Source organism: Petromyzon marinus, unplaced genomic scaffold (assembly GCF_048934315.1).
Source record: "Petromyzon marinus isolate PM22_M1 ecotype Great Lakes invasive population unplaced genomic scaffold, UKy_Petmar_22M1.pri1.0 PM_Scaffold_74, whole genome shotgun sequence".
NCBI lineage: Eukaryota > Metazoa > Chordata > Hyperoartia > Petromyzontiformes > Petromyzontidae > Petromyzon > Petromyzon marinus.
Window position 1 is genome coordinate 177,554 of NW_027423682.1, and position 19,513 is coordinate 197,066.

General features: G+C 52.1%; 1 protein-coding gene across 2 annotated transcripts in view; it reads right to left on the reverse strand.

The window, feature by feature from the left end:
- LOC142905335 (sodium/potassium-transporting ATPase subunit alpha-3-like) overlaps positions 1–19,513 on the reverse strand; it is a 141,950-nt gene that overhangs the window by 20,407 nt on the left and 102,030 nt on the right. Inside the window, exons 14-20 of one of the 2 annotated variants that reach the window (XM_076064795.1) lie at positions 19,237–19,412; positions 15,749–15,885; positions 9,302–9,452; positions 6,813–6,981; positions 5,122–5,276; positions 3,015–3,138; positions 314–459 (exon numbers count right to left, since the gene is read on the reverse strand). In XM_076064795.1, the coding sequence (XP_075920910.1) occupies positions 314–459; positions 3,015–3,138; positions 5,122–5,276; positions 6,813–6,981; positions 9,302–9,452; positions 15,749–15,885; positions 19,237–19,412 (1,058 nt within the window). Of the gene's footprint in view, positions 1–313; positions 460–3,014; positions 3,139–5,121; positions 5,277–6,812; positions 6,982–9,301; positions 9,453–15,748; positions 15,886–17,268; positions 17,381–19,236; positions 19,413–19,513 lie in introns of those variants that run through there. The other variant, XM_076064794.1, reaches the window with a different exon arrangement.

Here is a 19,513-nt window from a genome sequence, read left to right on the forward strand (position 1 = left end):
TATTATCCCACTGTAGGCGAATGCCCAAGAGATCCACTCACTCACCCACCCACTCACCCACCCACCCACTCACTCACCCACCCACTCACCCACTCACCCACCCACCCACTCACCCACCCACCAACTCCCCCTCCCACTCACCCACCCCCCGACTCACCCCCCCACTCACCCACCCACTCACCCACCCACTCACCCACCCACCCACTCACCCACCCACCCGCTCACTCACTCTCCCCCCCACCCACCCACCCACTCACTCCCCCACCCACCCACCCACTCACCCCCCCACTCACCCACCCACCCAGCCACTCACCCACTCCTGCCCGTACGAGTCTGTGAGATCGTTGACGTGTTTATTATCCCACTGTAGGCGAATGCCCAGGAGATCCGCTGGCAGGAATCCGTTCTCTGTGAGGATGACGAAGTAGGCGAAAAATCCTCCCAGTGCCTGAATCATCCCTGCAGAGAGTGGGGGGGGTTAGTGGGGGGGGTTAGTGGGGGGGTTAGTGGGGGGGGGAGTGAGTGAGTGGGTGGGTGAGTGGATGGGTTAGTGGGTGGGTGAGTGAGTGGGTGAGTGGGTTGGTGGGTGAGTGGGTGAGTGGGTGGGTGGGTGAGTGGGTGAGTGGGTGGGTGGGTGAGTGGGTGGGTGAGTGGGTGAGTGGGTGGGTGAGTGAGTGGGTGAGTGGGTGGGTGAGTGGGCGGGTGGGTGGGTGAGTGAGTGGGTGGGTGAGTGGGTGGGTGAGTGGGTGAGTGGGTGAGTGAGTGAGTGGGTGAGTGGGTGGGTGGATGAGTGGGTGAGTGAGTGGGTGAGTGGGTGAGTGGGTGAGTGGGTGGGTGGGTGGGTGAGTGGGTGAGTGAGTGGGTGGGTGAGTGGGTGGGTGAGTGGGTGAGTGAGTGAGTGGGTGAGTGGGTGGGTGGGTGAGTGAGTGAGTGGGTGAGTGGGTGGGTGAGTGGGTGAGTGAGTGGGTGGGTGGTGGGATACTGGGTGGGTGAGTGGGTGAGTGAATGGGTGGGTGGTGGGTTGGTGAGTGAGTGAGTGGGTGAGTGAGCGTGTGGGTGAGTGAGCGACTGAGCGAGTGACTGACTGAGCGTGTGGGTGACTGAATGGTTGACTGAGTGAGCGAGCGAGTGAGTGAGCGAGCGAGTGAGCGACTGAGTGAGTGACTGAGCGAGCGACTGAGCGACTGAGTGAGCGAGTGGGTGAGTGGCTGACTGAGTGAGTGAGTGGGTGACTGAGTGAGTGAGTGGGTGACTGAGTGGGTGGGTGACTGAGCGAGCGAGCGAGTGAGTGAGCGAGTTGTTGACTGAGCGAGCGAGTGGGTGACTGAGCGAGTTGGCGACTGAGCGAGTGAGTGGGCGAGACTCCCACCGATCTGTCCGTAAGCGATGCTGATGAGTCTCTCGTTCACCAGCGAGTGAGCGAGTGAGTGAGTGACTGAGTGAGTGAGTGACTGAGTGAGTGAGTGGGTGAGTGAGTGGGTGAGTGAGTGAGTGACTGAGTGAGTGAGTGGGTGAGTGAGTGGGTGAGTGAGTGAGTGACTGAGTGGGTGACTGAGTGGTTGACTGAGTGACTGAGTGGGTGAGTGGGTGACTGAGTGAGTGAGTGGGTGACTGAGTGAGTGACTGACTGAGTGACTGAGTGAGTGACTGAGTGAGTGAGTGACTGAGTGAGTGAGTGACTGATTGAGACTCCCACCGATCTGTCCGTACGCGATGCTGATGAGTCTCTCGTTCACCAGCGAGTGAGTGGGTGACTGAGTGACTGAGTGAGTGACTGAGTGGTTGACTGAGTGAGTGAGTGACTAAGTGGGTGACTGAGTGACTGAGTGAGTGAGTGACTGAGTGAGACTCCCACCGATCTGTCCGTACGCGATGCTGATGAGTCTCTCGTTCACCAGCGAGTGACTGAGCGAGCGAGTGGGTGACTGACTGAGTGGTTGACTGAGTGGGTGACTGAGTGAGTGAGTGACTGAGTGAGTGAGTGACTGAGTGGGTGACTGAGCGAGTGAGTGACTGAGTGACTGAGTGACTGAGTGACTGAGTGAGTGAGTGAGTGACTGAGTGAGTGAGTGACTGAGTGAGTGAGTGAGTGACTGAGTGAGTGAGTGACTGAGTGAGTGAGTGAGTGACTGAGTGAGACTCCCACCGATCTGTCCGTACGCGATGCTGATGAGTCTCTCGTTCACCAGCGAGTGACTGAGCGAGCGAGTGGGTGACTGACTGAGTGGTTGACTGAGTGGGTGACTGAGTGAGTGAGTGAGTGACTGAGTGAGTGAGTGACTGAGTGGGTGACTGAGCGAGTGAGTGACTGAGTGACTGAGTGACTGAGTGACTGAGTGAGTGAGTGAGTGACTGAGTGAGTGAGTGACTGAGTGAGTGAGTGAGTGACTGAATGGGTGACTGACTGAGTGACTGAGTGAGTGACTGAGTGACTGAGTGACTGAGTGAGTGAGTGACTGATTGAGACTCCCACCGATCTGTCCGTACGCGATGCTGATGAGTCTCTCGTTCACCAGCGAGTGAGTGGGTGACTGAGTGACTGAGTGAGTGACTGAGTGGTTGACTGAGTGAGTGAGTGACTAAGTGGGTGACTGAGTGACTGAGTGAGTGAGTGACTGAGTGAGACTCCCACCGATCTGTCCGTACGCGATGCTGATGAGTCTCTCGTTCACCAGCGAGTGACTGAGCGAGCGAGTGGGTGACTGACTGAGTGGTTGACTGAGTGGGTGACTGAGTGAGTGAGTGACTGAGTGAGTGAGTGACTGAGTGGGTGACTGAGTGAGTGACTGAGTGAGTGACTGAGTGAGTGAGTGACTGAGTGAGACTCCCACCGATCTGTCCGTACGCGATACTGATGAGTCTCTCGTTCACCAGCGAGTGACTGAGCGAGCGAGTGGGTGACTGACTGAGTGGTTGACTGAGTGGGTGACTGAGTGAGTGAGTGACTAAGTGGGTGACTGAGTGACTGAGTGGGTGACTGAGCGAGTGAGTGAGTGACTGAGTGAGACTCCCACCGATCTGTCCGTACGCGATGCTGATGAGTCTCTCGTTCACCAGCTTGTCCACACGCGGGTTCCGTGGCTGCCTCTTCATGATGTCACTCTCAGCCGCCTCGTAGGCCAGCGAGATCGCCGGCACCTGAGCAGGTGGAGCAGACCAAGTGGGAGGGGGGGGGGGGGTGGAGCAAACCAAGTGGGAGGGAGAGGGGGGGGGAGGTGGAGCAAACCAAGTGGGAGGGGGGGGGGTGGAGCAAACCAAGTGGGAGGGGGGGGGGTGGAGCAAACCAAGTGGGAGGGGGGGGGTGGAGCAAACCAAGTGGGAGAGAGAGGGGGGAGAGGTGGAGCGGACCAAGTGGGAAGGGGGGGGGGTGGAGCAAACCAAGTGGGAGGGGGGGGGGTGGAGCAAACCAAGTGGGAGGGGGGGGGGTGGAGCAAACCAAGTGGGAGAGAGAGGGGCGGGAGGTGGAGCGGACCAAGTGGGAGGGGGGGGGGTGGAGCAAACCAAGTGGGAGGGGATGGGGGGGAGGTGGAGCAAACCAAGTGGGAGAGAGAGGGGGGGTGGAGCAAACCAAGTGGGAGGGGGGGGGGAGGTGGAGCAAACCATTGGGAGGGGGGGAGGTGGAGCGAACCAAGTGGGAGAGAGAGGGGGGTGAGTTAGCAGCCTTCTAGCTGAATGAGCGAGTTGGCGACTGAATGAGCGAGCGAGCGACTGGCTGAGCGATTGGCTGAGCGAGTGAGCGACTGGCTGAGCGAGCGACTGGCTGAGTGAGTGACTGGCTGAGTGAGTGACTGGCTGAGCGAGCGACTGGCTGAGCGAGTGACTGGCTGATCGAGCGACTGGCTGAGCGAGTGACTGGCTGATCGAGCGACTGGCTGAGCGAGTGACTGGCTGAGCAAGCGAGTGGCTGAGCGAGCGACTGGCTGAGCGAGTGACTGGCTGAGCAAGCGACTGGCTGATCGAGCGTCTGGTTGAGTGAGCGACTGGCCGAGCGAGCAACTGAGCAGGCGACTGCCTGATTGAGTGACTGGCTGAGCAAGCGACTGGCTGATCGAGCGACTGGTTGAGCGAGTGACTGGCCGAGCGAGCGACTGAGCAAGCGACTGCCTGATTGAGTGACTGGCTGAGTGAACGAGCGACTGGCTGAGCGACTGGCTGAGTGAGCGACTGTCTGAGCGAGTGAGCGACTGTCTGAGCGAACGAGCGACTGGCTGAGCAAGCGACTGGCTGAGCGAGCGACTGAGCGACTGTCTGAGCGACTGACTGGCTGAGTGACCGAGCGACTGTTTGAGCGACTGAGCGACTGGCTGAGCGACTGTCTGAGCGACTGACTGGCTGAGCGACTGACCGACTGTCTGACCGACTGTCTGACCGACTGGCTGAGTGAACAAGCGACTGTCTGAGTGACTGTCTGAACGACTGTCTGAGCGACTGGCTGAGTGAACGAGCGACTGTCTGACCGACTGTCTGAGCGACTGAGCGACTGGCTGAGTGACTGACTGGCTGAGTGAGCGACTGTCTGAGCGACTGTCTGAGCGACTGTCTGAGCGACTGAGCGACTGTCTGAGCTGAGCGAGCGACTGAGCGACTGTCTGAGCGACTGTCTGAGCGACTATCTGAGCGACTGAGCGACTGTCTGAGCGACTGTCTGAGCGACTGAGCGACTGTCTGAGCGACTGTCTGAGCAACTGAGCGACTGTCTGACCGACTGTCTGAGCGACTGAGCGACTGTCTGACCGACTGTCTGAGCGAGTGAGCGACTGTCTGAGCGACTGACTGAGCGACTGTCTGAGCGACTGGCTGAGCGAGTGAGCGACTGTCTGAGCGACTGAATGAGCGACTGACTGGCTGAGTGAGCGACTGGCTGAGCGACTGACCGACTGTCTGACCGACTATCTGAGCGACTGAGCGACTGTCTGACTGACTGTCTGAGCGACTGTCTGAGCGACTGGCTGAGCGACTGACTGAGCGACTGACCGACTGTCTGACCGACTGGCTGAGTGAACAAGCGACTGTCTGAGCGCCTGACCGACTATCTGAGCGACTGAGCGACTATCTGAGCGACTGTCTGAGCGACTGTCTGAGCTGATGGAGTGACTGAGCGAGGGCGTGCGAGGTGCTCACCATGTCTGTGCCGAGGTCGATGCACAGGATGGTGACTGTGCCCAGCGGCAGCGGGATGTTGGCGATGATGAAGAACAGGAAGGGCGTTATCTCGGGAATGTTACTCGTCAGCGTGTAGGCGATCGACTTCTTCAGGTTGTCGAAAATGAGGCGTCCTGGGTGGGTAGGGGAGGTGGGTGGGGTGGGTGGGTAGAGACCACAGAGAGGGTGGGTGAGTCACTCAGCTACTCACTCACCTAGTCACCCACTCACCTAGTCACTCAGCTACTCACCCACTTAGTCACCCACTCGCCTAGTCACTCAGCTACTCACCCACTTAGTCACCCACTCGCCTAGTCACCCAGTCAGCTAGTCACCCAGTCAGCTAGTCACCCACTCACCTAGTCACCCAGTCAGCTACACACTTAGTCAGCTAGTCACCCACTCACCTAGTCACCCAGTCAGCTAGTCACTTAGTCACCCATTCACCTAGTCCCCACTCACATAGTCACCCACTCACCTAGTCACCCAGTCAGCTAGTCACCGAATCACCTAGTCACCCACTCAGCTACTCACTTAGTCAGCTAGTCACGCACTCACTTAGTCACCCACTCACCTAGTCACCCAGTCAGCTAGTCACTTAGTCACCCATTCACCTAGTCACTCACTTAGTCACCCACTCACCTAGTCACCCAGTCAGCTAGTCACCCACTCACCTAGTCACCCACTCAGATACTCACTCACTTAGTCACCCACTCACCTACTCACTCACCTAGTCATTCACTTAGTTACCCACTCAGCTACTCACTCACCTAGTCACCCACTCACCTAGTCACCCAGTCAGCTAGTCACCCACTCACCTAGTCACTCACCTAGTCATTCACTTAGTCACCCACTCACCTAGTCACCCAGTCAGCTAGTCACCCAATCACCTAGTCACCCAGTCAGCTACTCACTCACTTAGTCACCCACTCTCTTAGTCACCCACCAACCCACCCACCCACCAACCCACCCACCAACCCACCCACCAACCCACCCACCAATCCCCCCCACCCATCCACTCACTCACTCACCAACTCACTCACCCACTCACTCACCCACTCACCCACCCACCCACTAACCCCCCCACCAACCCACCCACTAACCCCCCCCACCAGCCCACCCACCCAACCCCCCCACTAACCCACCCACCCACCAACCCACCCACCTTCCTCCACTCCCGTCACGATGGAGGCGAAGTTATCGTCAAGCAGGATCATGTCACTCACTCACTCACTCACCCACCCACCCACTCACTCACTCACCCACCCACTCACTCACCAACTCACTCACTCACTCACCCACCCACTCACTCACTCACCCACTCACCCACTCACTCACTCACTCACCCACTCACTCACTCACCCACTCACTCACCCACCCACTCACTCACCCACTCACTCACTCACCCACTCACTCACTCACCCACTAACCCACTCACCCACCCACTCACTCACTTACTCACCAACTCACTCACCCACTCACTCACCCACTCACCCACTCACTCACTCACTCACCCACCCACCCACTAACCCACCCACTCACGCACCCACTCACTCACTCACTCACCCACCCACCCACTCTTCCACCCACCCACTCACTCACCCACCCACCCACCCACTAACCCCCCCACTAACCCACCCACCCACTAACCCCCCCACTAACCCACCCACCTTCCTCCACTCCCGTCACGATGGAGGCGAAGTTATCATCAAGCAGGATCATGTCTGCCGCTTGCTTCGAGACATCCGAGCCGGCGATGCCCATGGCCACTCCGATGTCGGCCTTCTTCAGGGCTGGAGAGTCGTTGACACCATCGCCTGTCACGGCCACGATGGCGCCCTAGTGGGGGGAGAGGTGGGGGGCGGGGAGAGTGGTGGGGGGGGAGAGTGGTGGGGGGGAGAGGTGGGGGGAGAGAGAGGGGGGTGGGAGAGTGAGTGGCTGAGTGAGTGGCTGAGTGGCTGAGTGAATGGCTGAGTGACTGAGTGAGTGGCTGAGTGAGTGAGTGAGTGACTGAGTGAGTGACTGACTGAGTGACTGACTGAGTGACTGAGTGAGTGATTGGCTGAGTGAGTGGCTGAGTGACTGAGTGAGTGGCTGAGTGAGTGAGTGAGTGGCTGAGTGAGTGAGTGAGTGGCTGAGTGAGTGAATGCCTGAGTGAGTGAATGCCTGAGTGAGTGAGTGGTTGAGTGAGTGAGTGAGTGACTGACTGAGTGAGTGAGTGACTGACTGACTGAGTGACTAACTGAGTGACTGAGTGAGTGAGTGACTGACTGACTGACTGAGTGAGTGAGTGACTGAGTGAGTGACTGACTGACTGAGTGAGTGACTGAGTGACTGAGTGACTGACTGACTGAGTGAGTCACTGAGTGACTGAGTGACTGACTGAGTGACTGAGTGACTGAGTGAGTGAGTGACTGAGTGAGTGATTGGCTGAGTGACTGAGTGAGTGACTGAGTGACTGACTGAGTGACTGACTGAGTGAGTGAGTGACTGAGTGAGTGACTGACTGAGTGATTGACTGAGTGACTGACTGAGTGAGTGAGTGACTGAGTGAGTGACTGACTGAGTGACTGACTGAGTGAGTGAGTGACTGAGTGAGTGACTGACTGAGTGACTGACTGAGTGACTGAGTGAGTGATTGGCTGAGTGAGTGGCTGAGTGACTGAGTGAGTGGCTGAGTGAGTGAGTGGCTGAGTGAGTGAATGCCTGAGTGAGTGAGTGGCTGAGTGAGTGAGTGAGTGACTGACTGAGTGAGTGAGTGACTGACTGACTGACTGAGTGACTAACTGAGTGACTGAGTGAGTGAGTGACTGACTGACTGAGTGAGTGACTGAGTGACTGAGTGACTGACTGAGTGAGTCACTGAGTGACTGAGTGAGTGAGTGACTGAGTGAGTGAATGCCTGAGTGAGTGAGTGACTGAGTGACTGAGTGACTGAGTGAGTGAGTGACTGACTGACTGACTGAGTGAGTCACTGAGTGACTGAGTGAGTGAGTGACTGAGTGAGTGACTAACTGAGTGACTGACTGAGTGACTGAGTGAGTGACTGAGTGAGTGACTGAGTGAGTGAGTGACTGAGTGAGTGACTGAGTGACTAACTGAGTGACTGAGTGAGTGACTGAGTGAGTGACTGAGTGAGTGACTAACTGAGTGACTGACTGAGTGACTGAGTGAGTGACTGAGTGAGTGACTGACTGAGTGACTAACTGAGTGACAGTGTTCCTCACCTGTCTCTGACATCCCTCCACAATGATGAGTTTTTGCTGTGGTGATGTCCTAGCGAACACAATCTCTGTGTGGTTCTTTAGGATCTCGTCAGTCTGACTGACTGAGTGAGTGACTGAGTGAGTGACTGAGTTACTGAGTGTGTGAGTGAGTGACTGAGTGGGTGACTGACTGAGTGAGTGAGTGAGTGACTGACTGAGTCAATGAATGACTGAGTGAGTGACTGACTGAGTGACTGAGTGATTGTTCCTCACCTGTCTCTGACATCCCTCCACAATGATGAGTTTCTGCTGTGGTGATGTCCTAGCGAACACAATCTCTGTGTGGCTGGGTGAGTAGCTGAGTGGGTGACTGACTGAGTCGCTGAGTGACTGACTGAGTGACTGAGTGAGTGAGTGACTGACTGAGTGACTGACTGAGTGACTAACTGAGTGACTGAGTGACTGACTGACTTACTGACTGAGTGAGTGAGTGAGTGACTGACTGACTGACTGACTGAGTGACTGACTGAGTGAGTGACTGAGTGAGTGACTGAGTGACTGAGTGAGTGACTGAGTGACTGAGTGACTGAGTGACTAACTGAGTGAGTGACTGAGTGACTGAGTGACTGAGTGACTGACTGAGTGAGTGACTGACTGAGTGACTGACTGACTGAGTGACTGAGTGACTAACTGAGTGAGTGGCTGAGTGACTGACTGACTGACTGAGTGAGTGAGTGACTGAGTGACTGACTGAGTGAGTGACTGAGTGACTGACTGACTGAGTGACTGAGTGAGTGACTGAGTGAGTGACTGACTGAGTGAGTGACTGAGTGAGTGACTGAGTGAGTGACTGACTGAGTGACTGACTGACTGACTAACTGAGTGACTGAGTGAGTGACTGAGTGAGTGACTGAGTGAGTGACTGAGTGAGTGACTGAGTGATTGTTCCTCACCTGTCTCTGACATCCCTCCACAATGATGAGTTTCTGCTGTGGTGATGTCCGAGCGAACACAATCTCTGTGTGGTTCTTCAGGATCTCGTCAATCTGGTCCTGCGACAACTCCTTGAGGTCCGTGCCGTGCACCACGCACGCCTTAGCGTCCCTGTCGAGACACGCCAGCAGTCACTCAGCTACTCACTCAGCTACTCACTCAGCTACTCACTCAGCTACTCACTCAGCTACTCACTCAGCTACACAGTCACTCAGCTACACACTCAGATACACACTCACTCAGATACACAGTCACTCAGCTACTCACTCAGCTACTCACTCAGCTACTCATCCAGCTACACAGTCACTCAGTTACTCACTCAGCTACACACCCAGATACTCACTCAGCTACTCATCCAGCTACACACTCAGCTATACAGTCACTCAGCTACACACTCAGCTATACAGTCACTCAGCTACACACTCAGATACACAGTCACTCAGCTACTCACTCAGCTACTCACTCATCTACTCATCCAGCTACACACTCAGCTACACACTCAGCTATACAGTCACTCAGCTACTCACTCAGTTACTCACTCATCTACTCATCCAGCTACACATTCAGCTACACACTCAGCTATACAGTCACTCAGTTACTCACTCAGCTACTCATCCAGCTACACACTCAGTCACTCACCTACACAGTAACTCAGATACACAGTCACTCAGCTACTCACTCAGCTATACAGTCACTCAGCTACACACTCAGCTACTCATCCAGTTACACACTCAGATACACAGTGACTCAGCTACTCACTCAGCTATACAGTCACTCAGTCACTCAGCTATACAGTCACTCAGTTACTCACTTAGCTACTCACTCAGTCACTCACCTACACAGTCACTCAGCTACTCACTCAGATACACAGTCACTCACCTACACAGTCACTCAGATACACAGTCACTCAGCTACTCACTCAGCTACTCACTCAGTCACTCACCCAGCTATACAGTCAGCTATACACTTAGATACACAGTCAGCTATACAGTAACTCAGATACACAGTCGCTCAGCTACACAGTCACTCAGTTACTCACTCAGCTATACAGTCAGTCGCTCAGCTACCCACTCAGCTACACACTCAGCTACACAGTAACTCAGATACACACTCAGCTACACACTCAGATACACACTCAGCTACTCACTCAGATACACAGTCGCTCAGCTACAAACCCAGCTACACAGTCAGCTACACACTCAGCTACACACCCAGATACAGTCACTCAGCTACTCACGCAGTCACTCACTCAGTCACTCACTCAGATACACACTCAGCTACACAGTCACCCAGCTACACACCCAGCTACTCACTCAGCTACTCACTCAGCTACACACCCAGCTACACAGTCAGATACACACTCACTCAGCTATACAGTCAGTCACTCAGCTACTCACTCAGCTACACAGTCACCCAGTTACTCACTCAGCTACACACTCAGATACACACTCACTCAAATACACAGTCACCCAGTTACTCACTCAGCTACTCACCCAGCTACACAGTCACTCAGGTACACACCCAGATACACACTCAGATACACAGTCAGTCACTCAGCTACTCACTCAGCTATACAGTCATTCACTCAGCTACACACTCAGATACACACCCAGATACACAGTCACTCAGCTACACACTCAGCTACTCAATAAGCTACACACTCAGCTACACACTCAGCTACACACTCAGCTACACACTCAGCTACTCACTCAGCTATACAGTCAGTCACTCAGCTACTCACTCAGCTACTCACTCAGATACACAGTCACTCAGATACACACTCAGCTACTCACTCAGCTATACAGTCAGTCACTCAGCTACTCACTCAGCTACTCACTCAGATACACAGTCACTCAGATACACACTCAGCTACTCACTCAGATCCACAGACAAATACACAGTCAGTCAGCTACTCACTCAACTACACACTCAGCTACTCACTCAGCTACTCACTCAGCTACACAGTCACTCAGTTACTCACTCAGTCACTCACTCAGATACACACTCAGTCACTCAGCTACACACTCAGCTACTCACCCAGCTACACACTCAGGTACTCACTCAGGTACTCACTCAGATACACACTCAGATACACAGTCACTCAGCTACACACTCAGCTACTCACTCAGATACACAGACAGATACACAGTCAGTCAGCTACTCACTCAACTACACACTCAGCTACTCACTCAGCTACTCACTCAGCTACACAGTCACTCAGCTACTCACTCAGTCACTCACTCAGATACACACTCAGTCACTCAGCTACACACTCAGCTACTCACCCAGCTACACACTCAGGTACTCACTCAGGTACTCACTCAGATACATACTCAGATACACACTCAGGTACTCACTCAGATACACACTCAGATACATACTCAGCTACTCACTCAGATACACAGTCAGTCGCTCAGCTACACACTCAGATACACACTCAGCTACTCACTCAGATACACACTCAGATACACACTCAGGTACTGACTCAGATACACACTCAGATACACACTCAGCTACTCACTCAGATACACAGTCAGTCGCTCAGCTACTCACTCAGATACACACTCAGCTACTCACTCAGATACACACTCAGCTACACACTCAGCTACACACTCAGATACACACTCAGATACACACTCAGTCGCTCAGCTACTCACTCAGCTACTCACTCAGCTACACAGTCACTCAGCTACTCACTCAGCTACTCACACAGCTACACAATCAGTCACTCAGCTACACACTCAGTTACTCACTCAGTCGCTCAGATACTCAGCTACTCACTCAGCTACACACTCAGCTACTCACTCAACTACTCACTCAACTACTCACTCAGATACACACTCAGTCACTCAGCTACTCACCCAGCTACTCACCCAGCTACTCACCCAGCTACTCACCCAGCTACTCACTCAGCTACACACTCAACTACTCACTCAGCCACTCACTCAGCTACACAGTCACTCAGCCACAGTCACTCAGCTACACACTCAGCTACACACTCAGTCACTCAGCTACTCACTCAGCTACACAGTCAGTCACTCAGCTACACAGTCAGTCACTCAGCTACACAGTCACTCAGCCACAGTCACTCAGCTACACACTCAGCTACACAGTCAGTCACTCAGATACACAGTCACTTAGCTACACAGTCACTCAGATACACAGTCACTCAGCTACACAGTCACTCACTCAGATACACATTCACTCAGCTACACACTCAGCTACATACTCAGCCACTCACTCAGCTACACAGTCAGCTACACAGTCACTTAGCCACTCACTCAGCTACACAGCCACCCAGTTACTCACTCAGCTACACACTCAGCTACACACTCAGCTACACAGTCACTCAGCTACACAGTCAGTCACTAAGATACACAGTCACCCACTTACTCACTCAGCCACTCACTCAGTCACAGTCACTCAGCTACACAGTCACTCAGCTACACAGTCACACAGTTACTCACTCAGCTACACACTCAGCTACACAGTCACTCAGATACACAGTCACTCAGCTACTCATTCAGCTACACACTCAGATACACACTCACTCAGATACACAGTCAGTCACTCAGCTACACAGTCAGTCACTCAGCTACACAGTCAGTCACTCAGCTACACAGTCACTCACTCAGATACACAGTCACTCAGATACACACTCAGCTACATACTCAGCCACTCACTCAGCTACACAGTCAGCTACACAGTCACTTAGCCACTCACTCAGCTACACAGCCACCCAGTTACTCACTCAGCTACACACTCAGCTACACACTCAGCTACACACTCAGCTACACAGTCACTCAGCTACACAGTCAGTCACTAAGATACACAGTCACCCAGCTACTCACTCAGCTACTCACCCAGATACACAGTCACTCAGATACACAGTCAATCAGCTACTCACCCAGTTACTCACTCAGCTACTCACTCAGATACAGTCACTCAGCGACACAGTCACTCAGTTACTCACTCAGCTACTCACTCAGATACACACTCAGATACACAGTCATTCAGCTACTCAGATACACACTCAGATACACAGTCACTCAGTTACTCACTCAGCTACTCACTCAGCTACTCACTCAGTCGCTCAGATACTCACTCAGTCACTCAGCTATTCACTCAGCTACTCACTCAGATACGCAGTCACTCAGCTACTCACTCAGCTACTCACTCAACTACACAGTCAGATACACAGTCACTCAGCAACAGACCCAGCTACACAGTCAGCTACTCACTCAGATACACACTCACTCAGATACACAGTCACCCAGTTACTCACTCAGCTACTCACTCAGATACACAGTCACTCAGTTACTCACTCAGCTACACACTCAGATACCCACTCAGCTACACAGTCACTCAGCTACACAGTCACCCAGTTACTCACTCAGATACACAGTCACTCAGCTACACAGTCACCCAGTTACTCTCTCAGCTACTCACTCAGATACACAGTCACTCAGCTACTCACTCAGCTACACACTCAGATACACAGTCACTCAGATACACAGTCACCCAGTTACTCACTCAGATACACAGTCACTCAGCTACTCACTCAGCTACACACTCAGATACACACTCAGATACATAGTCACCAGTTACTCACTCAGCTACTCACTCAGATACACAGTCACTCAGCTACACACTCAGATACACACTCACTCAGCTACTCACTCAGCTACTCACTCAGCTACACACTCAGATACACACTCACTCAGATACACAGTCACCCAGTTACTCACTCAGCTACTCACTCAGATACACAGTTACTCAGCTACTCACTCAGATACACAGTCACTCAGATACACAGTCACCCAGTTACTCACTCAGCTACTCACTCAGATACACAGTCACTCAGCTACTCACTCAGCTACACACTCAGATACACACTCACTCAGATACACAGTCACCCAGTTACTCACTCAGCTACTCACTCAGCTACACACTCAGATACACAGTCACTCAGATACTCACTCAACTACACACTCAGATACACAGTCACTCAGATACACAGTTACTCAGCTACACACTCAGATACACACTCACTCAGCTACTCACTCAGCTACACACTCAGATACACAGTCACTCAGCTACTCACTCAGATACACAGTCACTCAGCTACTCACTCAGCTACACACTCAGATACACAGTCACTCAGATACACAGTGATGGTGATGGTAGTGGTGTTGATGATGGTGATGATGGTGGTGGTGATGTTGATGGTGGTGATGTTGATGGTGATAGTGATGATGTTGATGGTGATAGTGATGATGTTGATGGTGATGATGATAGTGTTGATGGTGATGATGATGATGATGGTGGTGATGTTGATGATGCTAGTGATGATGATATTGATGGTGATGATAGTGATGATGGTGATAGTGATGGTGGTGATAGTGATGATAGTGATGATGATAGTGGTGATGATGGTGATGGTGATAGTGATGATGGTGATTGAGGTGATGGAGGTGATGATGGTAATGATGATGGTGATAGTGATGGAGGTGATGATGATGGTGATGATGGTGATGATGATGATGGTGATGATAGTGATGATGATAGTGATGGTGATGATAGTGATGATGCTAGTGATGTTGATGATGGTGATGATGATAGTGATGGTGATGATGCTAGTGATGATGTTGATGATGATAGTGATGGTGATGATGCTAGTGATAATGTTGATGATGTCTCACCTAGGGTTGACCTGGCTGATGGGGATGTTGATGGTGATAGTGATGGTGATGATGGTGATGGTGATGATGATGGTGGTGATGATGGTGATGATGGTGATAGTGATGATGATGGTGGTGATGATGGTGATGATGGTGATAGTGATGATGATAGTGATGGTGATGATGATGGTGATGCTAGTGATTATGCTAGTGATGATGATGATAGTGAATATGATAGTGATGATGATGATGCTAGTGATGATGGTGATGATAGTGAATATGATAGGGATGATGATGATGATGATGCTAGTGATGATGCTAGTGATGATGATAGTGAATATGATAGTGATGATGATGATAGTGAATATGATAGTGATGATGATGATAGTGAATATGATAGTGATGATGATGATGCTAGTGATGATGGTGATGATAGTGAATATGATAGGGATGATGATGATGATGCTAGTGATGATGCTAGTGATGATGATGATGATAGTGAATATGATAGTGATGATGATGATAGTGAATATGATAGTGATGATGATGATGATGCTAGTGATGATGGTGATGATGATGATAGTGAATATGATAGTGATGATGATGATGATGATGCTAGTGATGATGATGATGATAGTGAATATGATAGTGATGATGATGATGATAGTGAATATGATAGTGATGATGATGATGATGCTAGTGATGATGGTGATGATGATGTCTCACCTAGGGTTGACCTGGCTGATCGGGATGTTGAGTCTGGCTGCGATGTCTTCCACCGTCTCATTCCCCTCCGATATGATCCCAACGCCCTTGGCGATCGCTTTGGCCGTGATGGGATGATCACCGGTGACCATAATCACCTAACATCATCATCATCATCAACAACATCACCATCAACATCACCTAACAACATCACCTAACATCATCACCATCAACATCACCATCAACAACATCACCATCAACAACATCGTCATCAACAACATCACCATCAACATCACCTAACAACATCACCTAACAACATCACCTAACATCATCACAATCAACAACATCACCATCAACAACATCACCATCAACAACATCACCATCAATAACAACATCACCTAACATCATCATCAACAACATCACCTAACATCATCATCAACAACATCACCATCAACATCACCTAACAACATAAACAACATCATCACCATCAACATCACCATCAACAACATCACCATCAACAACATCACCATCAACATCACCTAACAACATACACAACATCACCATCATCAACATCACCATCAACAACATCACCATCAACAACATCACCATCAACAACATCACCTAACATCACCATCAACAACATCACCATCAACATCACCTAAGAACATACACAACATCACCATCATCAACATCACCATCAACAACATCACCTAACAACATCAACAACAACATCACCATCAACAACATCACCATCATCAACAACATCAACATCATCAACATCACCATCAACAGCATCACCATCAACAACATCATCATCAACAACAACATCACCATCAACATCATCATCAACAACAACAACATCACCTAACAACATACACAACATCACCATCAACAACATCACCATCATCAACATCACCATCATCAACATCACCATCATCAACATCAACAACAACATCGCCAACACCACCATCAACATCATCATCAACCAATCACTCACACACCCAGTCACTCACCCAGTTACTCAGTCACTCAGTCAGTCACTCAGTCAGTCACTCAGTCAGTCACTCAGTCACTCAGTCACTCAGTCACTCAGTCAGTCACTCAGTCAGTCACTCAGTCACTCAGTCAGTTACCCAGTCACTCACTCAGTCAGTCACTCAGTCAGTCACTCAGTCAGTCAGTCAGTCACTCAGTCAGTCACTCAGTCAGTCACTCAGTCAGTCAGTCAGTCACTCAGTCAGTCACTCAGTGAGACACTCAGTCACTCAGTCACTCACTTAGTCACTCAGTCACTCAGTCACTCAGTCAGTCACTCAGTCACTCAGTCACTCAGTCAGTCACTCACTCAGTCAGTTACTCACTCACTCACTCAGTCACGCACTCAGTCTCCCAGTCACTCACTCACTCACTCAGTCTCCCAGTCACTCATTCAATCACTCACTCACTCAGTCACCCAGTGACCCAGTCACCCAGCGAGTCACCCAGCGAGTCACCCAGCGAGTCACCCAGTGAGTCACCCAGCGAGTCACCCAGCGAGTCACCTTAATGCCAGCACTGCGACACTTTCCCACGGCGTCTGGCACGGCGGCTCTGGGCGGGTCGATCATGGACATGAGACCCACGAAGCAGAGTCACTCAGTCACTCAGTCAGTCACTCAGTCACTCAGTCAGTCACTCAGTCAGTCACTCAGTCACTCAGTCAGTCAGTCAGTCAGTCACTTAGTCAGTCACTCAATCACTCAGTCACTCAGTCACTCACTCAGTCACTCAGCCAGTCACTCAGCCAGTCACTCACTCAGTCAGTCAGTCAGTCACTCAATCACTCAGTCACTCAGCCACTCAGTCACTCACTCAGTCACTCACTCACTCAATCACTCAGTCACTCAGCCACTCAGTCACTCACTCAGTCACTCACTCACTCAATCACTCAGCCACTCAGTCACTCACTCAGTCTCCCAGTCACTCATTCAATCACTCACTCACTCAGTCACCCAGTGAGTCACCCAGTCACCCAGCGAGTCACCCAGCGAGTCACCCAGCGAGTCACCTTAATGCCTGCACTGCGACACTTTCCCACGGCGTCTGGCACGGCGGCTCAGGGCGGGTCGATCATGGACATGAGACCCACTAAGCAGAGTCACTCAGTCACTCAGTCAGTCACTCAGTCACTCAGTCAGTCACTCAGTCAGTCACTTAGTCAGTCACTTAGTCAGTCACTCAGTCAGTCACTCAGTCAGTCAGTCAGTCACTCAGTCAGTCAGTCAGTCAGTCACTCAGTCAGTCACTCAGTCAGTCAGTCACTCAGTCAGTTACTCAGTCAGTCACTCAGTCAGTCACTCAGTGAGTCACTCAGTCACTCAGTCAGTCAGTCAGTCACTCACTATGTCACTCAGTCAGTCACTCAGTCAGTCAGTCACTCAGTCAATTACTCAGTCAGTCACTCAGTCAGTCACTCAGTGAGTCACTCAGTCACTCAGTCACTCAATCACTCACTCACTCAGTCACCCAGCGAGTCACCCAGTCACCCAGTGAGTCACCCAGTCACCCAGCGAGTCACCCAGCGAGTCACCCAGTCACCCAGCGAGTCACCCAGCGAGTCACCCAGCGAGTCACCCAGCGAGTCACCTTAATGCCTGCACTGCGACACTTTCCCACGGCGTCTGGCACGGCGGCTCTGGGCGGGTCGATCATGGACATGAGACCCACGAAGCAGAGTCACTCAGTCACTCAGTCAGTCACTCAGTCACTCAGTCAGTCACTCAGTCAGTCAGTCACTCAGTCAGTCACTCAGTCAGTCAGTCAGTCACTCAGTCAGTCAGTCAGTCAGTCACTCAGTCAGTCACTCAGTCAGTCACTCAGTCAGTCACTCAGTGAGACACTCAGTCACTCAGTCACTCACTTAGTCACTCAGTCACTCAGTCACTCAGTCAGTCACTCACTCAGTCAGTTACTCACTCACTCAGTCACGCACTCAGTCTCCCAGTCACTCACTCACTCACTCAGTCTCCCAGTCACTCATTCACTCACTCACTCATTCAATCACTCACTCACTCACTCAGTCACCCAGTGAGTCACCCAGTCACCCAGTGAGTCACCCAGCGAGTCACCCAGCGAGTCACCCAGCGAGTCACCCAGCGAGTCACCCAGCGAGTCACCTTAATGCCAGCACTGCGACACTTTCCCACGGCGTCTGGCACGGCGGCTCTGGGCGGGTCGATCATGGACATGAGACCCACAAAACAGAGTCACTCAGTCACTCAGTCAGTCACTTAGTCAGTCACTCACTCAGTCAGTCAGTCAGTCAGTCACTCAATCACTCAGTCACTCAGTCACTCACTCAGTCACTCACTCAGTCACTCAATCACTCAGCCACTCAGTCACTCGCTCAGTCTCCCAGTCACTCATTCAATCACTCACTCACTCAGTCACTCACTCAGTCACCCAGTGAGTCACCCAGTCACCCAGCGAGTCACCCAGTGAGTCACCCAGCGAGTCACCCAGCGAGTCACCTTAATGCCAGCACTGCGACACTTTCCCACGGCGTCTGGCACGGCGGCTCTGGGCGGGTCGATCATGGACATGAGACCCACGAAGCAGAGGTCACTCGTGGGAAAGTTGACGTCATCGGCGTCAAACTCGAAGCCCTTGGGGAACTCCTCGGCCGGGAGGTAATGGTGGCAGAATCCTGGGGTGGGGTGAGGGGGTGAGGGAGGTGGTGAGGGAGGTGGTGAGGGAGGGGGTGAGGGAGGTGGTGAGTTGGTGAGGTGGTGGGTGAGGTGGTGAGGG